Genomic DNA, 20,727 nt, shown 5'->3' with positions numbered 1-20,727 from the left:
GTAGGTAATTAAAATCCTATTTTCTCTTAAGTCCTAGTGGATGCTGGTGTTCCATTTAGTACCAGGGGGATGTACCAAAGCTCCCAGTACGGGAGGGAGAGTGCTGAGGCTCCTGCAGAACTGATTGACCAAACTTTAGGTCCTCAGAGGCCAAAGTATCGAACTTGTAGAACTTAGCAAACGTGTTCGACCCTGAGCAAGTTTCTGCTCGGCAAAGCTGTAAAGCCGAGACACCCCGAGCAGCCGCCCAGGAAGAACCCACTTTACGAGTAGAGTGGGCCTTAACAGATTTTGGAATCGGCAAATCTGCCGTAGAATAAGCATGCTGGATAGTAAACCTGATCCAGCGAGAAATTGTCTGCTTAGAAACAGGACACCCAACCTTGTTGGGATCATAAAGGACAAACAGAGCGTCCGATTTCCTGTGACGAGAAGTTCTCTTCACACAAATCTACAAAGCCCTCACAACATCCAAGGACTTTGAGGTAATCGAGGAGGCAGTAGCAAGTTGCAACTGTCACCACAATAGGTTGGTTGATACAAGAAGCTGACACAATCTTTGGAAGAAATTGCTGACGCATTCTGAGCTCAGCTCTATCATCATGCAAAATCAAGTAGGGGCTCTTGCAGGACAATGCCCCTAATTCTGGCACATGTCTAGCAGATGCCAATGCCAACAGTGTGACCACCTTCCAGGTAAGAAACTTGACATCCACCTCCTGTAAAGGCTCGAACTAATCCGATTGTAGGAACTGCAGTACCACATTAAGATCCCAAGGTGCCGTAGGAGGCACAAAGGGTGGTTGGATCTGCAGAACACCTTTCAAGAAAGTCTGAACCTCCGGGAGAGCAGCCAACTGTTTCTGGAAGAAAATGGACAAGTCCAAAATCTGGACTTTTAAGGAGCCCAAGCGTAGGCCCACATTCACACCGGCTTGCAGAAAGAGGAGAAGCCGTCCTAGTGGAAACTCCACCGTAGGAAACTTCTTGGATTCACACCAAGACACATACTGTTTCCAAATCCGATGGTAAAGTTTTAGATGTTACTCCCTTCCTAGCCTGAATCAGTATAGGAATGACCTTTTTCAGAATGCCCTTTAGAGCTAAAATCTGGCGTTCAACCTCCATGCCGTCAAACGTAGCCGCGGTAAGTCTTGATAAGCGAACGGCCCCTTGTGAAGAAGGTCCTCGCGAAGAGGAAGAGGCCTCAGATCCTCCAGCAGTAATCCCAGAAGATCCGCGTACCAAGCCCTCCTTGGCCAGTCTGGAACAAAGAGGATCACCTGAACTCTTGTTCTTTTTATTAGTTTGAGAATCCTTGGGATGAGTGGAAGTGGAGGGAACACATACACTGACTTGAACACCCACGGAGTTACCAGGGCGTCCACTGCCACTGCTTGTGGGTCTCTCGACCTGGAACAGTACCTCCGAAGCTTCTTGTTGAGGCGAGAGGCCATCATATGTATCTGAGGTACACCCCATCGGCTTGTTACCTCTGCGAATACCTCTGGATAGAGGCCCCATTCTCCTGGATAGAGATCGTGTCTGCTGAGGAAGTCCGCTTCCCAGTTGTCCACTCCCGGAATGAAGATTGCTAACAGTGCCACCGCGTGCCTTTCCGCCCAGAGGAGGATTCTTGTTACCTCTGACATTGCAGCCCTGCTCCTCGTTCCGCCCTGCCTTTTTATGTAGGACACTGCAGTGACATTGTCCGACTAAACCTGAACGTTTGGCCCTTAGTTCCAGAATGTTTATCGGAAGGAGAGCTTCCTGACTTGACCACTTTCCTTGGAAGTTTTCCCCTTTGGTGACTGCTCCCCAACCTCTGAGACTAGCATCCGTGGTTAGAAGGATCCAATTCTGAATCCCGAACCTGCGGCCCTCGAGTAGGTGAGAAGTTTGCAGCCACCAGAGGAGTGAAATGCTGGCTTTCGATGACAGGCGTATCCGCTGGTGCATATGAAGATGTGATCCCGAACATTTGTCCAGGAGATCCAGTTGGAAGAACCGTGCATGGAATCTTCTGTACTGTAGAGCCTCGTAAGAGGCTACCATCTTCCCCAGAAGGCGAATGCACTGACGAACCGATACCCGGACTGGGTTCAGGACATCTCGGACCATTGATTGGATCACCAATGCTTTCTCTACTGGTAGAAACACCCTCCGACTTCCGTGTCGAGTATCATCCCCAGGAAGGCAGTCTCCTTGTCGGCTCCAAATGTGACTTTGGAAGGCTCAGGATTCACCCAAGATCCTGGAGTAGGTGAGTTGAGAGCGCAATACTCTAACAGCCTCTCCCTGGAAAATGCTTTTATCAGCAGATCGTCTAGATATGGAATTATGTTCACTTCCTGTCTGCGGAGAAGTAGCATTATCTCTGCCATGACCTTGGGGAACACCCTCGGTGTTGTGGAGAGGCCAGATGGCAGTGCCTGGAACTGATAGTGACAGTCCAGCAGCGCAAATCTTAGAGAAGCCTAGTGAGACGGCCAGATCGGAATGTGAAGGTACGCATCCTTGATATCCAGGGATACTAGGAATTCCCCCTCCTCCAGACCTGAGATCACCGCTCTCAGGGACTCCATCTTGAATTTGAATTCCCTCAAGTAGGGGTTCAGTGACTTTAGGTTTAATATTGGCCTTACCGAACCATCCGGTTTCGGTACCACAAACAGGTTTGAGTACTAATAACCCTTGTGTTGTAGGTGAGGTGGAACTGGAACAATGACATTTGTTTGGCAAATGTTTGAATAGCTTCCAGCAGTAGTGTACTTTCTGCCTGAGAAGCAAGTAATAATCTGTGAGGCGGGAGTACTAGAAACTCCAGTCTGCACCCCTGGGCAACCTAACCGTTTCCAGGGGTCTAGGCAGGATATCGCCCAGATGTTTAATTGAAATCTCTTTAGTCTCGCTCCCACCTGCCTGATCTCCAGGCAGTGAGGTCCACCGACAAACCAAAGGGTTTGAGAAGGCGGAATCTGAAATCCGTCCCTGGGAACCTGGCAGTGCAGGTTTTCTGGATTTTCCCCAACGTCCTCTAAAGGAAGTGGAGGAACCCTTGGACTCATGTTTAAACCTTGCGGTTCGAAGGGATTGCAGTGTAGGTGTAGGTTATAATTTCCTGGTCTGTGCAGCTGCGGAAGGAAGATATGTCGACTTACCCGCAGTTGGCATGGACATTCACATATCCAGTGCGTCCCAACAGGGCCTCACCTGTGAAGGGTGGATCTGCCATACCTTTCTTGGATTCTGTATCTGCAGTCCATTGGTGTAGCCACCGTCCCCTCCTTGTCTAAACTGCCAGAGCAGTGGCCCCTGCGTTACACAGGCCAATCTCCTTCATGGCCTCCAGCCGTGAAGCCTGTAGAATCCTGTAAGTGACATAGAAACAAGCAAATGTCACTCCTATACATAGAATCTAAATCATCAAGTAAGGAGTCTGACCACGTAACTATAGCCCCAGAGATCTACGCAAGCGAGGGTCTCTGAGCCACACCTGTAGCAGTGCGCAGTATTAGAGAGTAGTCTCAATCTGCGATCAGCCGAATCCTTTCTGGAGGTTGTACCAGGGACAGGTAACACAACCTTCTTTGACAATCTAGACACTCTTTAGGGATGTGGATTATATCTCTGGGTGTACTCAGGTTTTCCCAAATAAGGAGTTTGACGCCCTAAATAGTGGGAAGGCATTTATTTTATATATATATATATATATATATATATATATATATATATGTGTGTGTATGTAAAATATTCCTCATCCCTAATAGCCTCAAACATATGTTGCCCCCCTCATAAGTCAGTTGCATTATATGGCAAGTGTACACTTTTTAGGGTACGTAGTTGAGGTGAGAGGCACAGCTGTGGGATTTGAATACCCAGACTTCTCAAAACTGTGGCTCCTTCCCAGTATGGGATATATTTGAAAAAATATATGTTAAGTACACCTTATGGAGGCCACCCCAGGGGGATCTGCCACGGAAGCCTGAGAATTTGTCCAGTTTTGAGCATGGTATAGACTCCCCAGGAGATGATATACATTCTGCAGTACAGGACAAAGTCCCCCAAATATGGTACAGTGGGTTACACACACACAGGAAAATGTCAGTACAATTTCCCCCCAGAATACCTTCAGAGAGTCACAGAGTACAAGGAGCCAGCCACATCGCACCCTTATAGGCTTTTATTATGATACAAAAAAATCCCTCTGACTAGCTTAACCATAACAGGGTAGCTAGTATCGAATTACACTCCCCCCATATGTACAACACAGTGTTACTTATGTGGAGGGCAGCGCTCTCTGCCAGCGTCTCTGTTGATGAACTGCAGGGAGAAAATGGCGCTGGTAAGTCCCGCCCCCTGTAATGGCGCGTCTTCCCGCACTAATTGTATTATACTGGCCTGAGGTATTTTTTCGCTAACAGTGGGATTAGCCCCTGTTAGCAGTGCTGACCAGTGTAGGGTGATTGCGCTGGCTCAGGACGCCCCTCATAGCGCCGTACACAGTGTGCCGCTGATTCTTCCGAAGCGCAGCCTGTCAGAGCTGCACTCCAACCCTTGTTCCGCTATTCCCACCGGCGACTCGCTCTCCAGGCCACCGACACTGTACTCACCACTCGTCTTTCTTCTGGCTTTCTTAGGGGGTGGCGGCCGTGCTGCAGGAGTGAGCGGTCGCCTCATGGGCTTGCGATCAGCACTCTCAGGAGCTCAGTGTCCTGTCAGCGGAGATAGAGAACCATTCATTTCTAGAGTTGGTTCCTACTCCCCCCCCCCCTAAGTCCCACGAAGCAGGGAGGATGTTGCCAGCAGCCTGCCTGTACCTAACTAACTCAGAAAATAATAAAACTAGAAAAACTCCCTAAGAGTTCCCCTAGCTGGGACCGGCTCCTCCGGGCACATTTTCTAAACTGAGTCTGGTGTGAGGGGCATAGAGGGAGGAGCCAGCCCACACTATTAAACTCTTAAAGTGCCCATGGCTCCCAATAAATATAAACATCTAACCATTAAACCCTTAATGAAATGATAACTAATTGAATTGAATTATTAAAATTGTTAGTATGGTGGTGGCCAAAGAATGAAAGCAGGACCCTAACTTGCAAACACAACTCAATAATTGGTGTTCGACTCTCCCCCAATCAACAAAGCACGCCCATAGGGTCCAGAGTCCAATTCCCGGTTGGGGCAATAATGGCCTAACATAATATCACTCGAAAGCACACACACACACAACTCATATAAAGTACCACATATACAAATAAACATGCGTCCTTTCCTTTCTGCCATCAACAAATGACATGGATAATCAGAATGGGAGAGAGGGAAGTTCCAGAAGACGACGATGATGATGATGATGATGATGATGATGATGATGAAGCAATCTGTCTACACCTAATATCACTACAAAACTCCTCCCAAACTCCCAAAAGGCTCCCTAATCCTTGGGAAAAATGAAACCATCTACAACTGTAAAATACTTAGGAGCAGATATATGAAGCCTGGAGAACTGATAAAGCAGTTATAAAGAAGTGATAAGTGCAAGGTGAAAACGCACCAGCCAATCAGCTCCAATATGTAAATTGACAGTTAGGAGCTGATTGGCTGGTGCATTATCACCTTCCACTTATCACTTCTCCAGGCTTAATACATCTGCCCCAAATTCTTTAAAGAGAAGAGGAAAATGCTCATCTCAACCTCATGGTTTTAAAATGGTCTCAGGCTTACAAGAGAGCATTCTTACTTTTGTGATGCCAATTTGCGCATTGGGATTATTAAATGAGTTATAGAGGTGGCGATTGAGCGTTCATAGGGACATTTTCTGCTTTAGGGGAGGGCGTGAAGCCATCTCTGCAAAAGGACTTGAATTCTCCGCCACTTCTTGCTAAATGCGGTGTGGTCCTAAAGTGGTAACAGATTTAACTATGTGGCATTATGTGACATTTTTACTGTTTGTATCCTGAATTTCTCTATCGTCCTAAGTGGATGCTGGGGTTCCTGAAAGGACCATGGGGAATAGCGGCTCCGCAGGAGACAGGGCACAAAAGTAAAGCTTTTACAGGTCAGGTGGTGTGTACTGGCTCCTCCCCCTATGACCCTCCTCCAGACTCCAGTTAGATTTTTGTGCCCGGCCGAGAAGGGTGCAATTCTAGGTGGCTCTCATAAAGAGCTGCTTAGAGAGTTTAGCTTAGGTTTTTTATTTTACAGTGATTCCTGCTGGCAACAGGATCACTGCAACGAGGGACAGAGGGGAGAAGAAGTGAACTCACCTGCGTGCAGGATGGATTGGCTTCTTGGCTACTGGACATGAAGCTCCAGAGGGACGATCACAGGTACAGCCTGGATGGTCACCGGAGCCACGCCGCCTGCCCCCTCACAGATGCTGAAGCAAGAAGAGGTCCAGAATCGGCGGCTGAAGACTCCTGCAGTCTTCTTAAGGTAGCGCACAGCACTGCAGCTGTGCGCCATTTTCCTCTCAGCACACTTCACACGGCAGTCACTGAGGGTGCAGGGCGCTGGGGGGGGGCGCCCTGGGAGGCAAATGAAAACCTTTAAAAAGGCTAAAAATACCTCACATATAGCCCCAGAGGCTATATGGAGATATTTACCCCTGCCTAAATGTACTAAATAGCGGGAGACGAGCCCGCCGAAAAAGGGGCGGGGCCTATCTCCTCAGCACACGGCGCCATTTTCTGTCACAGCTCCGCTGGTCAGGAAGGCTCCCAGGTCTCTCCCCTGCACTGCACTACAGAAACAGGGTATAACAGAGAGGGGGGGCAGAATAAATGGCAATATATTAATATAAAAGCAGCTATAAGGGAGCACTTAATCATAAGGCTATCCCTGTCATATATAGCGCTTTTTGGTGTGTGCTGGCAGACTCTCCCTCTGTCTCCCCAAAGGGCTAGTGGGTCCTGTCTTCGTATAGAGCATTCCCTGTGTGTCTGCTGTGTGTCGGTACGTGTGTGTCGACATGTATGAGGACGTTATTGGTGTGGAGGCGGAGCAATTGCCAAATATGAGGATGTCACCTCCTAGGGGGTCGACACCAGAATGGATGCCTTTATTTGTGGAATTACGGGATAGCGTCAACTCGCTTAAGCAGTCGTTTGCCGACATGAGGCGGCCGGACACTCAATTAGTGTCTGTCCAGGCGCCTCAAACACCGTCAGGGGCTGTAAAACGTCCCTTGCCTCAGTCGGTCGACACAGACCCAGACACAGGCACTGATTCCGGTGGTGAAGGTGACGAATCAACCGTATTTTCCAGTAGGGCCACACGTTATATGTTTTTGGCAATAAAGGAGATGTTACATTTAGCTGATACTACAGGTACCACTAAACAGGGTATTATGTGGGGTGTGAAAAAACTACCAGTAGTTTTTACCGAATCAGAAGAATTAAATGACGTGTGTGATGAAGCGTGGGGTGCCCCGATAAAAAACTGCTAATTTCAAAGAAGTTATTGGCTTTATACCCTTTCCCGCCAGAGGTTAGGGAGCGCTGGGAAACACCTCCTAGGGTGGACAAAGCGCTAACACGCTTATCAAAACAAGTGGCGTTACCCTCTCCTGAGACGGACGCACTTAAAGATCCATCAGATAGGAGGATGGAAAATATCCAAAAAGGTATATACACACATGCAGGTGTTATACTACGACCAGCTATTGCGACTGCCTGGATGTGCAGTGCTGGGGTAGTTTGGTCAGAGTCCCTGATCGAAAATATTGATACCCTGGACAGGGACAATATTTTACTGTCGTTAGAACAAATAAAGGATGCATTTCTTTATATGCGTGATGCACAGAGAGATATCTGCACACTGGCATCACGGGTAAGTGCTATGTCCATTTCGGCCAGAAGAGCTTTATGGACACGACAGTGGACAGGCGATGCGTAGAGGAGTTATTTGAGGTCGGTCTATCGGATTTGGTGGCCACGGCTACGGCCGGGAAATCCACCTTTCTACCTCAAGTCACTCCCCAACAGAAAAAGGCACCGACCTTTCAACCGCAGCCCTTTCGTTCCTTTAAAAATAAGAGAGCAAAGGGCTATTCATATCTGCCACGAGGCAGAGGACGAGGGAAGAGACAGCAACAGGCAGCTCCTTCCCAGGAACAGAAGCCCTCCCCGGCTTCTACAAAAGCCTCAGCATGACGCTGGGGCTTCGCAAGCGGACTCGGGGGCGGTAGGCGGTCGTCTCAAAAATTACAGCGCGCAGTGGGCTCACTCGCAGGTAAATCCCTGGATCCTGCAGATAATATCTCAGGGGTACAGGTTGAAATTAGAGACAGAGCCACCTCGCCGTTTCCTGAAGTCTGCTTTACCAACGTCCCCCTCAGAAAGGGAGACGGTTTTGGAAGCCATTCACAAGCTGTATTCTCAGCAGGTGATAGTCAAGGTACCTCTTCTACAACAAGGGAAGGGGTATTATTCCACTCTATTTGTGGTACCGAAGCCGGATGGCTCGGTAAGGCCTATTCTAAATCTGAAGTCCTTGAACCTGTACATAAAGAAGTTCAAGTTCAAGATGGAGTCACTCAGAGCAGTGATAGCGAACCTGGAAGAAGGGGACTTTATGGTATCCTTGGACATCAAGGATGCGTATCTCCACGTTCCAATTACCCCTCACACCAGGGGTACCTCAGGTTCGTTGTACAAAACTGTCACTATCAGTTTCAGACGCTGCCGTTTGGTTTGTCCACGGCACCTCGGGTCTTTACAAAGGTAATGGCCGAGATAATATTTCTTCTTCGAAGAAAAGGCGTATTAATTATCCCATACTTGGACGATCTCCTAATAAGGGCAAGGTCCAGAGAACAGCTAGAGATGGGTTTAGCACTATCTCAAGAGGTGCTAAAGCAGCACGGATGGATTCTGAATATTCCAAAATCCCAATTAATGCCGACAACTCGTCTGCTGTTCCTGGGGATGATTCTGGACACAGTTCAGAAAAAGGTTTTTCTTCCCGAAGAAAAAGCCAAGGAGTTATCTGACCTGGTCAGGAACCTCCTAAAACCAGGAAAGGTGTCTGTACATCAATGCACAAGAGTCCTGGGAAAAAATGGTAGCTTCTTACGAAGCAATCCCTTTCGGCAGATTCCATGCAAAGGGATCTGTTGGACAAATGGTCAGGGTCGCATCTTCAGATGCACCTGCGGATAACCCTGTCGCCGAGGACAAGGGTATCCCTTCTGTGGTGGTTGCAGGAGGCTCATCTATTGGAGGGCCGCAGATTCGGCATGCAGGATTGGATCCTGGTGACCACGGATGCCAGCCTGAGAGGCTGGGGAGCAGTCACACAGGGAAGAAATTTCCAGGGAGTGTGGTCGAGCCTGAAAAAGTCTCTTCACATAAGCATTCTGGAACTAAGAGCAATCTACAATGCTCTAAGCCAGGCGGAACCTCTGCTTCAAGGAAGACCGGTGTTGATCCAGTCGGACAACATCACGGCAGTCGCCCATGTAAACAGACAGGGCGGCACAAGAAGCAGGAGGGCAATGGCAGAAGCTGCCAGGATCCTTCGCTGGGCGGAGAATCACGTGATAGCACTGTCAGCAGTATTCATCCCGGGCGTGGACAACTGGGAAGCAGACTTCCTCAGCAGACACGACCTTCACCCGGGAGAGTGGGGACTTCATCCAGAAGTTTTCCACATGCTATTAAACCGTTGGGTAAAACCAATGGTGGACATGATGGCGTCTCGCCTCAACAAAACACTGGACAGGTATTGCGCCAGGTCAAGAGATCCGCAGGCAATAGCTGTGGACGCGCTGGTAACACCTTGGGTGTACCAGTCGGTATATGTGTTTCCTCCTCTGCCTCTCATACCAAAGGTATTGAGGATTATACGGCAAAGAGGAGTAAGACTAGTGGCTCCGGATTGGCCAAGAAGGACTTGGTACCCGGAACTTCAAGAGATGGTCACGGACGATCCGTGGCCTCTACTTCTGAGAAGGGACCTGCTTCAGCAGGGTCCTTGTCTTTTTCAAGACTTACCGCGGCTGCGTTTGACGGCATGGCGTTGAATGCCAGATCCTAAAAGGAAAAGGCATTCCAGAAGAAGTCATTCCTACCTTGATAAAGGCAAGGAAGGAAGTCACCGCGAAGCATTATCGCCGTATTTGGCGAAAATATGTTGCGTGGTGCGAGCAGCGGAGTGCTCCGATGGAGGAATTTCAACTGGGTCGTTTTCCTACATTTCCTGCAATCAGGATTGTCTATGGGTCTCAAATTGGGATCTATTAAGGTTCAAATTTCGGCCCTATCAATATTCTTCCACAAAGAATTGGCCTCAGTCCCTGAGGTCCAGATTTTTATCAAAGGAGTACTGCATATACAGCCTCCTGTGGTGCCTAAGGTGGCACCGTGGGATCTAAATGTAGTTTTAGATTTCCTCAAATCCAATTGGTTTGAACCACTAAAGAATGTGGATTTGAAATATCTCACATGGAAAGTGACTATGTTACTGGCCCTGGCTTCGGCCGGGAGAGTATCTGAACTGGCGGCTTTGTCTTATAAAAGCCCTTATTTAAATTTCCATTCGACATAGGGCAGAGCTGCGGACGCGTCCGCATTTTCTCCCTAAGGTGGTATCAGCGTTTCACCTGAACCAGCCTATTGTAGTGCCTGCGGCTACAGACGACTTGAAGGACTCCAAGTTGTTGGACGTTGTCAGAGCCTTAAAAATATACATTTAAAGGACGGCTGGAGTCAGAAAATCTGACTCGCTGTTTATACTGTATGCACCCAACAAGTTGGGTGCACCTGCTTCTAAGCAGTCGATTGCTCGTTGGTTTTGTAACAAAATTCAACTTGTACATTCTGTGGCAGGCCTGCCACAGCCTAAATCTGTTAAGGCCCATTCCGCAAGGAAGGTGGGCTCATCTTGGGCGGCTGCCCGAGGGGTCTCGGCATTACAACTCTGCCGAGCAGCTACGTGGTCAGGGGAGAACACGTTTGTAAATTTTTACAAATTTGATACCCTGGCAAAGGAGGACCTGGAGTTCTCTCATTCGGTGCTGCAGAGTCATCCGCACTCTCCCGCCCGTTTGGGAGCTTTGGTATAATCCCCATGGTCCTTTCAGGAACCCCAGCATCCACTTAGGACGATAGAGAAAATAAGAATTTACTTACCGATAATTCTATTTCTCGGAGTCCGTAGTGGATGCTGGGCGCCCATCCCAAGTGCGGATTATCTGCAATACTTGTACATAGTTATTGTTAACTAATTCGGGTTATTGTTTAGGAAGCCATCTTTCAGAGGCTCCTCTGTTATCATACTGTTAACTGGGTTTAGATCACAAGTTGTACGGTGTGATTGGTGTGGCTGGTATGAGTCTTACCCGGGATTCAAAATCCTCCCTTATTGTGTACGCTCGTCCGGGCACAGTACCTAACTGGAGTCTGGAGGAGGGTCATAGGGGGAGGAGCCAGTACACACCACCTGACCTGTAAAAGCTTTACTTTTGTGCCCTGTCTCCTGCGGAGCCGCTATTCCCCATGGTCCTTTCAGGAACCCCAGCATCCACTACGGACTCCGAGAAATAGAATTATCGGTAAGTAAATTCTTATTATTTTCTTCAAACTGCAGAACTAGGCAAAGATTGTTTTCCAAAAACCACGGCTTGTACTGTACCTTGAAATAAAGAAAGCTTTTCAGTAGGAGCACCTGTGTGCATAGAGAATCATTAGAGGTCCTCAGATTTCGCTGACCACAAATGTCCCTTGTTGTGTCTACCATAAAACTTGCTGCCTAAATAAGTTCAAGCCTGTAAGTGAAATTCAGCGATGAAAGGTTCTGTGAGAATCTGTCTACCCATATAGTGTCCCCCATCTGCCTGCCTTCAGCAGAAGGCCCCATTTTATAGCATAAAAACAAATACAAGAGTTTTATGGCTGAAAAGACTTTCTTATCTGCAGGTTACAGCAGTACACTTGGGCGAGGCGTGGGAACCGGATTACATGTATTAAGACTTTACTTACACTTGTCTTGGCTGATTCAATTGATAAATGTAAAAAGGGTTAGACATTTTTTTAGCGGAAAAAGAAATCCAAGGATACAACCTCTAATTAGATTAAATATAGGGTGAACTCGATGGACAAACTGTCTTTTTTCAACCTAAATAACTATGGGGTCATTCCAACCCGTTCGCACGCTGCAGTTTTTCGTAGCGGTGCGAGCGGGTCAGAACTGCCCATGCGCGGCAGCCGCATTGCGCACGTGCATCGTTGCTCGGTGACGGCAGTCGCCGCCAGCGGAAAAAGTGATCGCAGCGGCGAACGCAAAAAGACTGACAGGCGGGAGGCGTTACGGGGCGTCAACTGAATCTGTCACACAGGGTAAGTAAGTCTGACCCTGGTCTTGTTTTGCTCAACACCTTTTTTGCATAGCAGGGCTGCACAAGCGTTCGCAGCCCTGCTATGCAAAAAATCCCTCCCCATAGGCGGCGTCTAGTTGATCGCATGGGCTGCAAAAAGTAGCTTTGTGCGAACAACTCGGAATGAGGGCACATGTGCCTATTTCAGACCTGATCGCAACAGCAACATTTTATTCTAATGGGCAAAACCATGAGTCCGATTCAGACCTGGTTGCTGCTGTGTGTTTTTGCACAGCGGGCGATCATCGATAGATTGCGCATGCGTGTCGGCAAACAACAGCCATCGCCGGACAGCGACAGGCTGGTGCAAAAATTTCAATCCCACAGCTCCGGAACCAAACAACCTGTTCTCATCGCACACAGTGGAAAAACCATTCAATGGTGAGTGAGGTGCCAACGGATTTGCAGCTGTCCGCTGACTTTGCAGCTCGGCGTACACATGCGATCGCACACTTGCACGGGCAAATATACACTCCCCTTGGGCGGCGACTGTCTGAACGCAGGACAACAAATTTAGCAGCCCAGTGATCAGGTCTGAATCACCCCCTATGTGCACTGCGGGGGGGGGGGCAGATATAACATGTGCAGAGAGAGTTAGATGTGGGTGGGGTGTGTTCAAACTGAAATCTAAAACAAAGCAGTCAGTATTTACCCTGCACAGAAACAAAATAACCCACCCAAATCTAACTCTCTCTGCACATGTTACATCTGCCCCCACCTGCAGTGCACATGGTTTTGCCCCTTAGAGAAAGATTTTGCCCATTAGAGAAAGATTTTGCTTTTGCGATCAGCTCTGAATTCGGCCCTATGTTACACTGAATCAAGGTTTCCTGGCCCACCCTCCTTACTCTGCCATAGAGGACAGGCGAGATACACTAATATGTACTGGGGTTCAGTATGAAATACCGACAGCGGGATCCCAGCCACGCTACGGGCACGGTGGTTCGCTGCGGGCGCCACAGGTTATATTCTCCCTCTATGGGTGCCGTGGACACACACAGAGGGAGAAATGCAGATGGCGCCAGAATTACCGGCGGCAGCATTTCACCGCTAGCCGGAATTCCGGCGTCAGCATTGTGACCTCCGGGTATTGGAACCGCTTCCCATGTACTGTACAGCTGTGGCAACACTTCACCTTGGACATGGTTGTACTTATTCCATCCTAGGTGGCAGAGGGGGCATGGTGGGAGAAGACTGTGCCGCCTAAGACAGACAGAATGCCACAGGACACTTTTATTACCTATGCACTCTTCATTACAGATAGATTGTGCCTAGTCTATTGTTTTATAACTTAGAGGTATTGCTCTGGAACTGTTGTCGTCTATGAAGGAGAATTATATCCACATACAGCAACATGGAAAATACTGTATACGCATAACAATATATGTGATTAATAATATATATATATATATATATATATATATGTGTGTGTCTGACATGTGTTGAACTTCTCTTTATTCTTCCTTCCAGGCAAGGAAATAAAGCAACAAAAGATGAGATTACGATATCCGCGTTTCTCACCGTACAACTTGATCGCTCTATAAAGGCTGGAGCTACACATGTGCGTATTTCATTGCGCTGTATAATGTCTATGACTGCATTCTATGTCCTCGTGCTTGTAAAAGTTGTGTCAATATTTTTCTCTCTGACTTGATGATCTAGTACTTCTACTTATCCTCTCAAAAATGTGTTTATTTCATATTATGGAAGGGATGTATCATGTATATTCTATGTGATACATCCTGCCCCTTATTGCATGCACAGCAGAATTTATTAATGCCGTATGAATGAATAATTGGGAATAATTACGCTCGGGGGAGCTCGTCAGATAAAGAGCTGTCCCTCGTGATGTGGGGATTTCCAGGTGTATAACCCAGGCGACCTATTGCGCATGCGCGGCTGTCAGCCTGCGCATGTGTAAGCTGCATGGGGGGGTGGAGAAGGATATTTTGGATCTCTCTATGGGGATTTCTGTGATGAAAAGCTCATAGGCTTCTATAGGTAACACCTGTCATGAATCAGGGTCTGACCTCCACTTACCTCCTCCGACAGTGCCACATTGCGGTCCTCCATACATCTCCCACCTCTCAGCGGCATCTTTACTCTCCACGCCACTGTATGTAAACAAACCAGCCGGCTGCATGGGCACGGCCATATTAGATTTTTCCCATGTGACTCTCATGACATTGGCATCCTATTGGCTCTGACTGTGCCCTAATGAAACCCACACAAGGACACAGCACATTGCCAGAGCAACATCTTCCTTCTAGGAGAGTTCCTAGGCTTTAGTGCTGTTCCTGTTACTTGTCCACTATGATCTCCAGTGTCTGAGTTTCTGCTACATTCACCTATTGTCACTACAGGGTTATCTGCACCAAAAGTCCACATATCGCCTGCATCTTGTGTTTCTTATCTGTCTTCTGTCTCCATGCTATCCTTCCACTCTGGTATTGCCCTGCATTTCATGCTAAGTTTGGTGGCAGGCTTCTCCTGTTATGGGTAACATATCAGTTTCCAAGGATTCAGTTGCAGAGCTACGGGTTTGTGTGCTGGGTCCAGGTTCATACAACTGGTCCAGCCGGTGGTCCGGGGTGCAGTTCCTCATGTCTGGTTCTGAGTTCCAGGTTTGATTCCTGTTCCAGGCTTGGAGGTTAAAGTGTGGGTTGCGGGTCAGTGCAGCTTGGGCATTGGTCACCCTGAGTTCCCCATTTCTGATCTCCGGCTTGAGTTCTTAGTTTCATGATTCCAGGTACGGCACTATACTGTCTTGAGTCTCCTTAGTGGTGTTGACCTGAGTTCAATCGTGGGTCTTGGTTCCGTATACCTGCGTCGAAGTTACGTAGCTATATTCTGGCAAATGGTTCAAGGCCCTCACTGGTTTGGGTTCCATTTCAGCAGACTAGTTCAGTGCTCATTTCTGAGATGCAGACTCAAACCTATACCTAGGACACTATGCAATGCCGGATTACCAAATCGGTAGAGTAGGCACTGGCCTGTGGGCCACGTGCACTAGCGTAAAGCGCACCAAACAGTACAATTTACAGCAGAGAATAGCGCAGTCCACCTATACACAGTCACTATATAGCACAGACACTTGTGAGACTCTGGACACAGCACAGCCAGTATAGCAGAGTATAGCGCAGCACACAGCAGTGCACAGCATGCCCCCTATACACAGTCACTATATAGCAAAGCCACTTGTGAGACTCTGGACACAGCACATCCAGTATAGCAGAGTATAGCGCAGCACACAGCAGCGAGCAGCTTGCCCCTATACACAGTCACTATATAGCACAGCCACCTGTGAGACTCCGGACACAGCGCAGCCATTATAGCAGAGTATAGTGCAGCATTCATCAGTGTGCAGTGTGCCCTGATGCACAGTCACTATACAGGCACTTATTAGTCTCCGGACACCCCATAGCCACTACAGCAGAGTATAACGCAGCAAACGTCAGCGTGATTTAGAGTCAAATGGTGTCGAGACCCTGCCCCGGCACCTCATATAGAATCCAAGTTCTGTGAGAATACGACGCCGGGAGGATGGAGGATCCGAGTCTGGCGGACTCGGATCCCTGGCTCGGGTGGACTCGGATCCCCGCTGTTTGGAGCAGATGGATTCCAAGGACTCAAGGGCTCATCTCTAAAAAATAACCCAGGTTATTGCATGTGAACACGCAGCAACCTGGGTTTTTGTGCATTGTGAAAGGGGCCAGGAGAAATAACCTGGGTTCAACCCGGGTCGCTGCGCGGTGTGGATGGGTAACCAGGGTTGATGCAACCTGGTACCGGTTCACACTATAGGAAAGCCGGAGCTTGGAGATGATCTCGTCTCCAAGTATCAGCCTGGGACACGTGACTGCTGATGCGGCTCCCCCGGCAATAACCAGAGTGCAGCCGCACAGTGTGAAAGGAGCCAAAGCCTGGTCGCACTGTGTTGGACTCGTGTACAAGGTCCTGGGTGCGACCCGGCTTTGGCAGTGTGAAAGGGATATTATGGGGACATGTACTAAGCAGTGATAAAAGTGGAGAAGTGAGCCATTGGAGATGTTGCCCATGGCAACCAATCAGCATTGACGTAACATTTCTAACTGGCATACTATAAAAGTATACAGCGTAGCTGATATGTTGCCATGGCAACTTCTCCACTGGCTCTTTTCTCCACTTTTATCACTGCTTAGTAAATCTACCCCTTAGTCTTCCTGCTCATTCCAGGAGCAGAGATCTGATCAAGGCACCTAGTTTCACCCACACTCCTGTTTCATCTGGTCCCAAGGGTCCTCACATAGATCACAAACCACCGCAGTCCGTGACAATGCCATGTATTGTTGCCGCTGACTATCAGGTATAAGCTCTAGAATGGTTTGCTTTCTGCAGCTTGATACATATGGGAGGCAAAACTCTGCAAACGGCAATTTCTCAGGCAGATCCTAGCTTTAACTCATCACTGTCAGGTTCCAATCAATGCCTGCATGTCTCGGACCATGCTATGGCCTTTTAGAGTAAGGATTACTGTTAATATTTTTTTTTTTTTGGAGAGCGTGGTGGGGGGGGGGGGGGGATTTCTAGAGGGGGTCTTCCAAATGCAGTCCATAGTACCCATAGAGTCTGGGCGAGAAATAGAAGAACCCAGTAACGACCACGGACATTAATGTAAACATTGGTCTTTTTATATACAGGTTGGGTATCCCTTATCCAAAATGCTTGGGACCAGAGGTATTTTGGATATTGGATTTTTCCGTATTTTGGAATAATTGCATCCCATAATGAGATATCATGGTGATGGGACCTAAGTCTAAGCACAGAATGCATTTATGTTTCATATACACCTTATACACACAGCCTGAAGGTAATTTTAGCCAATATTTTTAATAACTTTGTGCATTAAACAAAGTGTGTGTACATTCACACAATTCATTTATGTTTCATATACACCTTAAACACACAGCCTGAAGGTCATTCAATACAATATTTTTAATAACTTTGTGTATTAAACAAAGTTTGAGTACATTGAGCCACAGAAAACAAAGATTTCACTATCTCACTCTCACTCAAAAAAGTCCGTATTTCGGAATATTTGGATATGGGATACTCAACCTGTACTACATACTGTATTGAAAACAGTATTAATATTTAACACTGTAGATGCAGAGTCCTGCACTTTCTAAGCACACCTTCTCCCACCTCATTGTAAGGCTCCTGTCTCTTTTTCCTGGTAGCTACTTTCTGGTCTAGTGCACCGATTGAGGGGTCAGATCCACACACACAGCAAACTTGGTAGAAAAAGCTGCTGCCACTGGTCATGTCCCTTAAACTGCATGATATGGCGACAGCTCTAGTAATTGTATTATATACCATTGCTATTGTTGTCATCATTTGAGCCACTTGCCAAGAGGAGGGGGGGAGGGTGTTCTGGGCAACCAGAACCCATCCCTACATTTGCCTATGAATATATATAAGGTCTCCAGTTTTGAAACCCATCATCCAAAAAACTCAGAAAACCAGAGAGATCACAATGTAAATAAAGGTGGAATTAGTTTTTTTTTTTGTTTTTTTAATCCTGTTATACTAACTCTACCTCGTTTAATGCCCCATGCCGAGTTGAAAAAAGTGAGATATGGCTATAGGATACATTACACTTCTACAGATCTTACATTGCAGCCCGCTGGGTTACATACATGAACATTTACATTTTCTCCACTCTTATCAATGGCTGGCATAATAGAACCTATCAATACACAAAATGCTCACATGAAATGTATACGACAAAGCAAACACTACGTCCATGTTACAATAGTCATTCCATGATCATAGTATCTTTATTGATCACGGTCACCGCAGCGACTCAGTCTCTGCTGCCTATTGATAACATTATACAGTGACGTGAGTCTACATTGTGACACAGGGCTGTGACAGCTGAGAATGTTATAATTGCACCATAAAAAAGTGCTGCTGGGACCTTAGCGCTGCTTCACAATTGTTAAATGTTGAAAAACAGGGAAAAAAGTTCTAGGAAAATATCTTGGAAACTAGGAATCAACCAAAGCACCCACCAGAACAGACAGTATAAAAATTATCCATGCAACTTCATTTTAAGATATATATATATATATATATATATATAATAAAAATCCACAAAGCATGCTTTATTTTTTGAAATAATTTTTATTTTTAAATCAATAAAAATTATAAGGTTACTTTATTTTGAGCATTTTTTTAAAGAAATTTTTTGTGAAGACTTCAGTGAGAAATCAACACAATGGCCCATATGTAATAGCCTGAGAATCACTGATTCAGCCATGATTTGGGCGAGATAGCCGCTAGACTTAAAGCGGCAATTAATGTTAAAGCAAAAACAGTCTGATTAATGGGAATCTTGTCAAAATCACGTCGAGACTTGTAAATACCAGCCTATTAGATAAGGGCCAATGTCCTATGCAGGGAACAGTAATACAGGTAGGTACAAACAGTAAATGAGTAAGTATAGCAAAGATACAGTGACTGATTATTTATACAAAAGAGTGAATAAAGAGAAGAAAATAAACAAATGGTACAAAAAAGAGAGAAGGGGCAAAGGATGGACAGAAGGAGGTGGGTCAGAAGTGACCTCTCCAAACACACTAATACAGTGGACTGTCATGGGTTTTATGGAATATTGGTTCTGACCTTGTACCAATATACATTTTTTTCCCCCGATGGTAGCACTAAAGCCCAATATTGGGCTTTCAAGGACAAATGTGTCGAGCAGTGATCTACCTTTTTTGCAGCTTTTCCAAAATGTATTAAAAGGTAGTGCACTGAGAACTCAAACAATGACCTATTCATCACTTATCTAGTTACACATGGCACCATCTGAGGATGGCGCTATAGTTACTTAGATGTCCTCACACATTTGCTGTCCGCTAGCAATGACATCTTGTAGTTTGTCCCGATTTCTTGCAAGCACAATGTGGCCGCCCAGGAGCCGGTCCATATAACATCATCAGTAGGCTGATACTATACAGGATATGCAGGGAAATCCAGAGTGGTGAGTATTCTCTCTCTCTCAACCCCTGTCGTCTCTTCTCCTCTCTCTGTTCTTTTCTGTCCTCCTCATCACTCAAGCCTGACGACTTTACCCACAACTTTAATTACAAAATGTATTTTCTTCTCCAAATGCCTGCTACCCACTTCTTCAACCTCTCCCTCTCCACAGATATCTTCATCCCCAGATACAAACATGTACTTTTTACCACAATCCACAAAAAATATTCCTTTGACCGCCTGTCTTCCATTATTATTCTAAGTTCTTGAATTTCTTGTTTTCAACCGAATGAGCCAATTCCTTCCCTCCTACTCCCTTCTCATCCCTATGCAGTCTAGTTTCTGCCTACTTAACTTTAACTGAATACTGTACTGACCCAGGATCACATACCGCAGAATATCACCTATTTGTTATACAAGGTGAAAGAGTAATATTATTCCATTTCTTTTAAGACTCGAGTTTCCCAAGGAAAAGAACCACCCCATTTACTGGCTATATTTAAAGACAAGCCACTTATTGTATACCAAGATGGTACATCAAGAAAGGGAGGCCAGGTTCCTCCACTCCCTGTGCGCTTGTTCCAAGTGCGAAAGAACTTGGGGTCCATTACAAGGATCTATGAGGTAAAAAAGTACAATAAATAAAAATGTGGCATGTCTAGAGTTACCTTATGTCCACAAAATGACAATTAGTGTCTGAAAATGCTAAATCTGGTGGGGTGTTTGGTGTTTTTTCTGGGAAAAATTCAATTGTGCCAAGTATTTTTCACATAATGAAATTAATTTACAATAAAAAAAAAATGAAATAGTTCATAAAGTGTATTGTTCATCTTGATTTTATTTTGAACAAGTCTTGTTACAATCAGATAAGAGACTAGCACACTTTCTTATCACCTTAGGATGGAAGAGCAGGAGATTTTCAGGGACAGGATAGAGGGTCCCAGGGAAGACGAGTGAGGGCTCAAGAAGAGAGGGGATTGGGCCAGGGGAGAGTACAAGATGTCATGTGATGCCATTTCAAGGGAGGGGATAGGATGGTTCAATGTATAGGTCGATAGTGTCTAAATCGACAGTCAACACGTCAATCCTCAAATGATCAACATACTGTACACAAGATTGACAGTCAAAAGTCGACACCAATTATTATTATTTTTTTTTACATTTTTCCAACTTTTGCTTGATTTACTATCCAAGTGAACTGCGAGTGGGAATAGTAACCTGTAACGTAGCATGTCGAGCGAAGCACGCCCACGAGGGTACATGTTTCCACTAATTGTGCTTAGATATGGTACATACAAAATGGCACCCAAAAAACGTAAAAAAAAAACCTT

The 20,727-nt window shown here is 46.4% G+C and overlaps 1 protein-coding gene across 2 annotated transcripts in view; it reads left to right on the top strand.

Moving 5' to 3' along the window:
* LOC134928552 (scinderin-like) overlaps positions 1-20,727 on the top strand; it is a 122,681-nt gene that overhangs the window by 80,412 nt on the left and 21,542 nt on the right. For both annotated transcript variants that reach the window (XM_063924427.1, XM_063924428.1), the window contains exons 10-11: positions 13,844-13,934; positions 19,850-20,020. In XM_063924427.1, the coding sequence (XP_063780497.1) occupies positions 13,844-13,934; positions 19,850-20,020 (262 nt within the window). The remainder of the gene's footprint in view (positions 1-13,843; positions 13,935-19,849; positions 20,021-20,727) is intronic.

The sequence above is a fragment of the Pseudophryne corroboree genome, chromosome 5 (genome assembly GCF_028390025.1).
Source record: "Pseudophryne corroboree isolate aPseCor3 chromosome 5, aPseCor3.hap2, whole genome shotgun sequence".
Lineage (NCBI taxonomy): Eukaryota > Metazoa > Chordata > Amphibia > Anura > Myobatrachidae > Pseudophryne > Pseudophryne corroboree.
The sequence above is the reverse complement of the archived record's forward strand: the minus strand, read 5'-3'. Positions and strand labels throughout refer to the sequence as shown.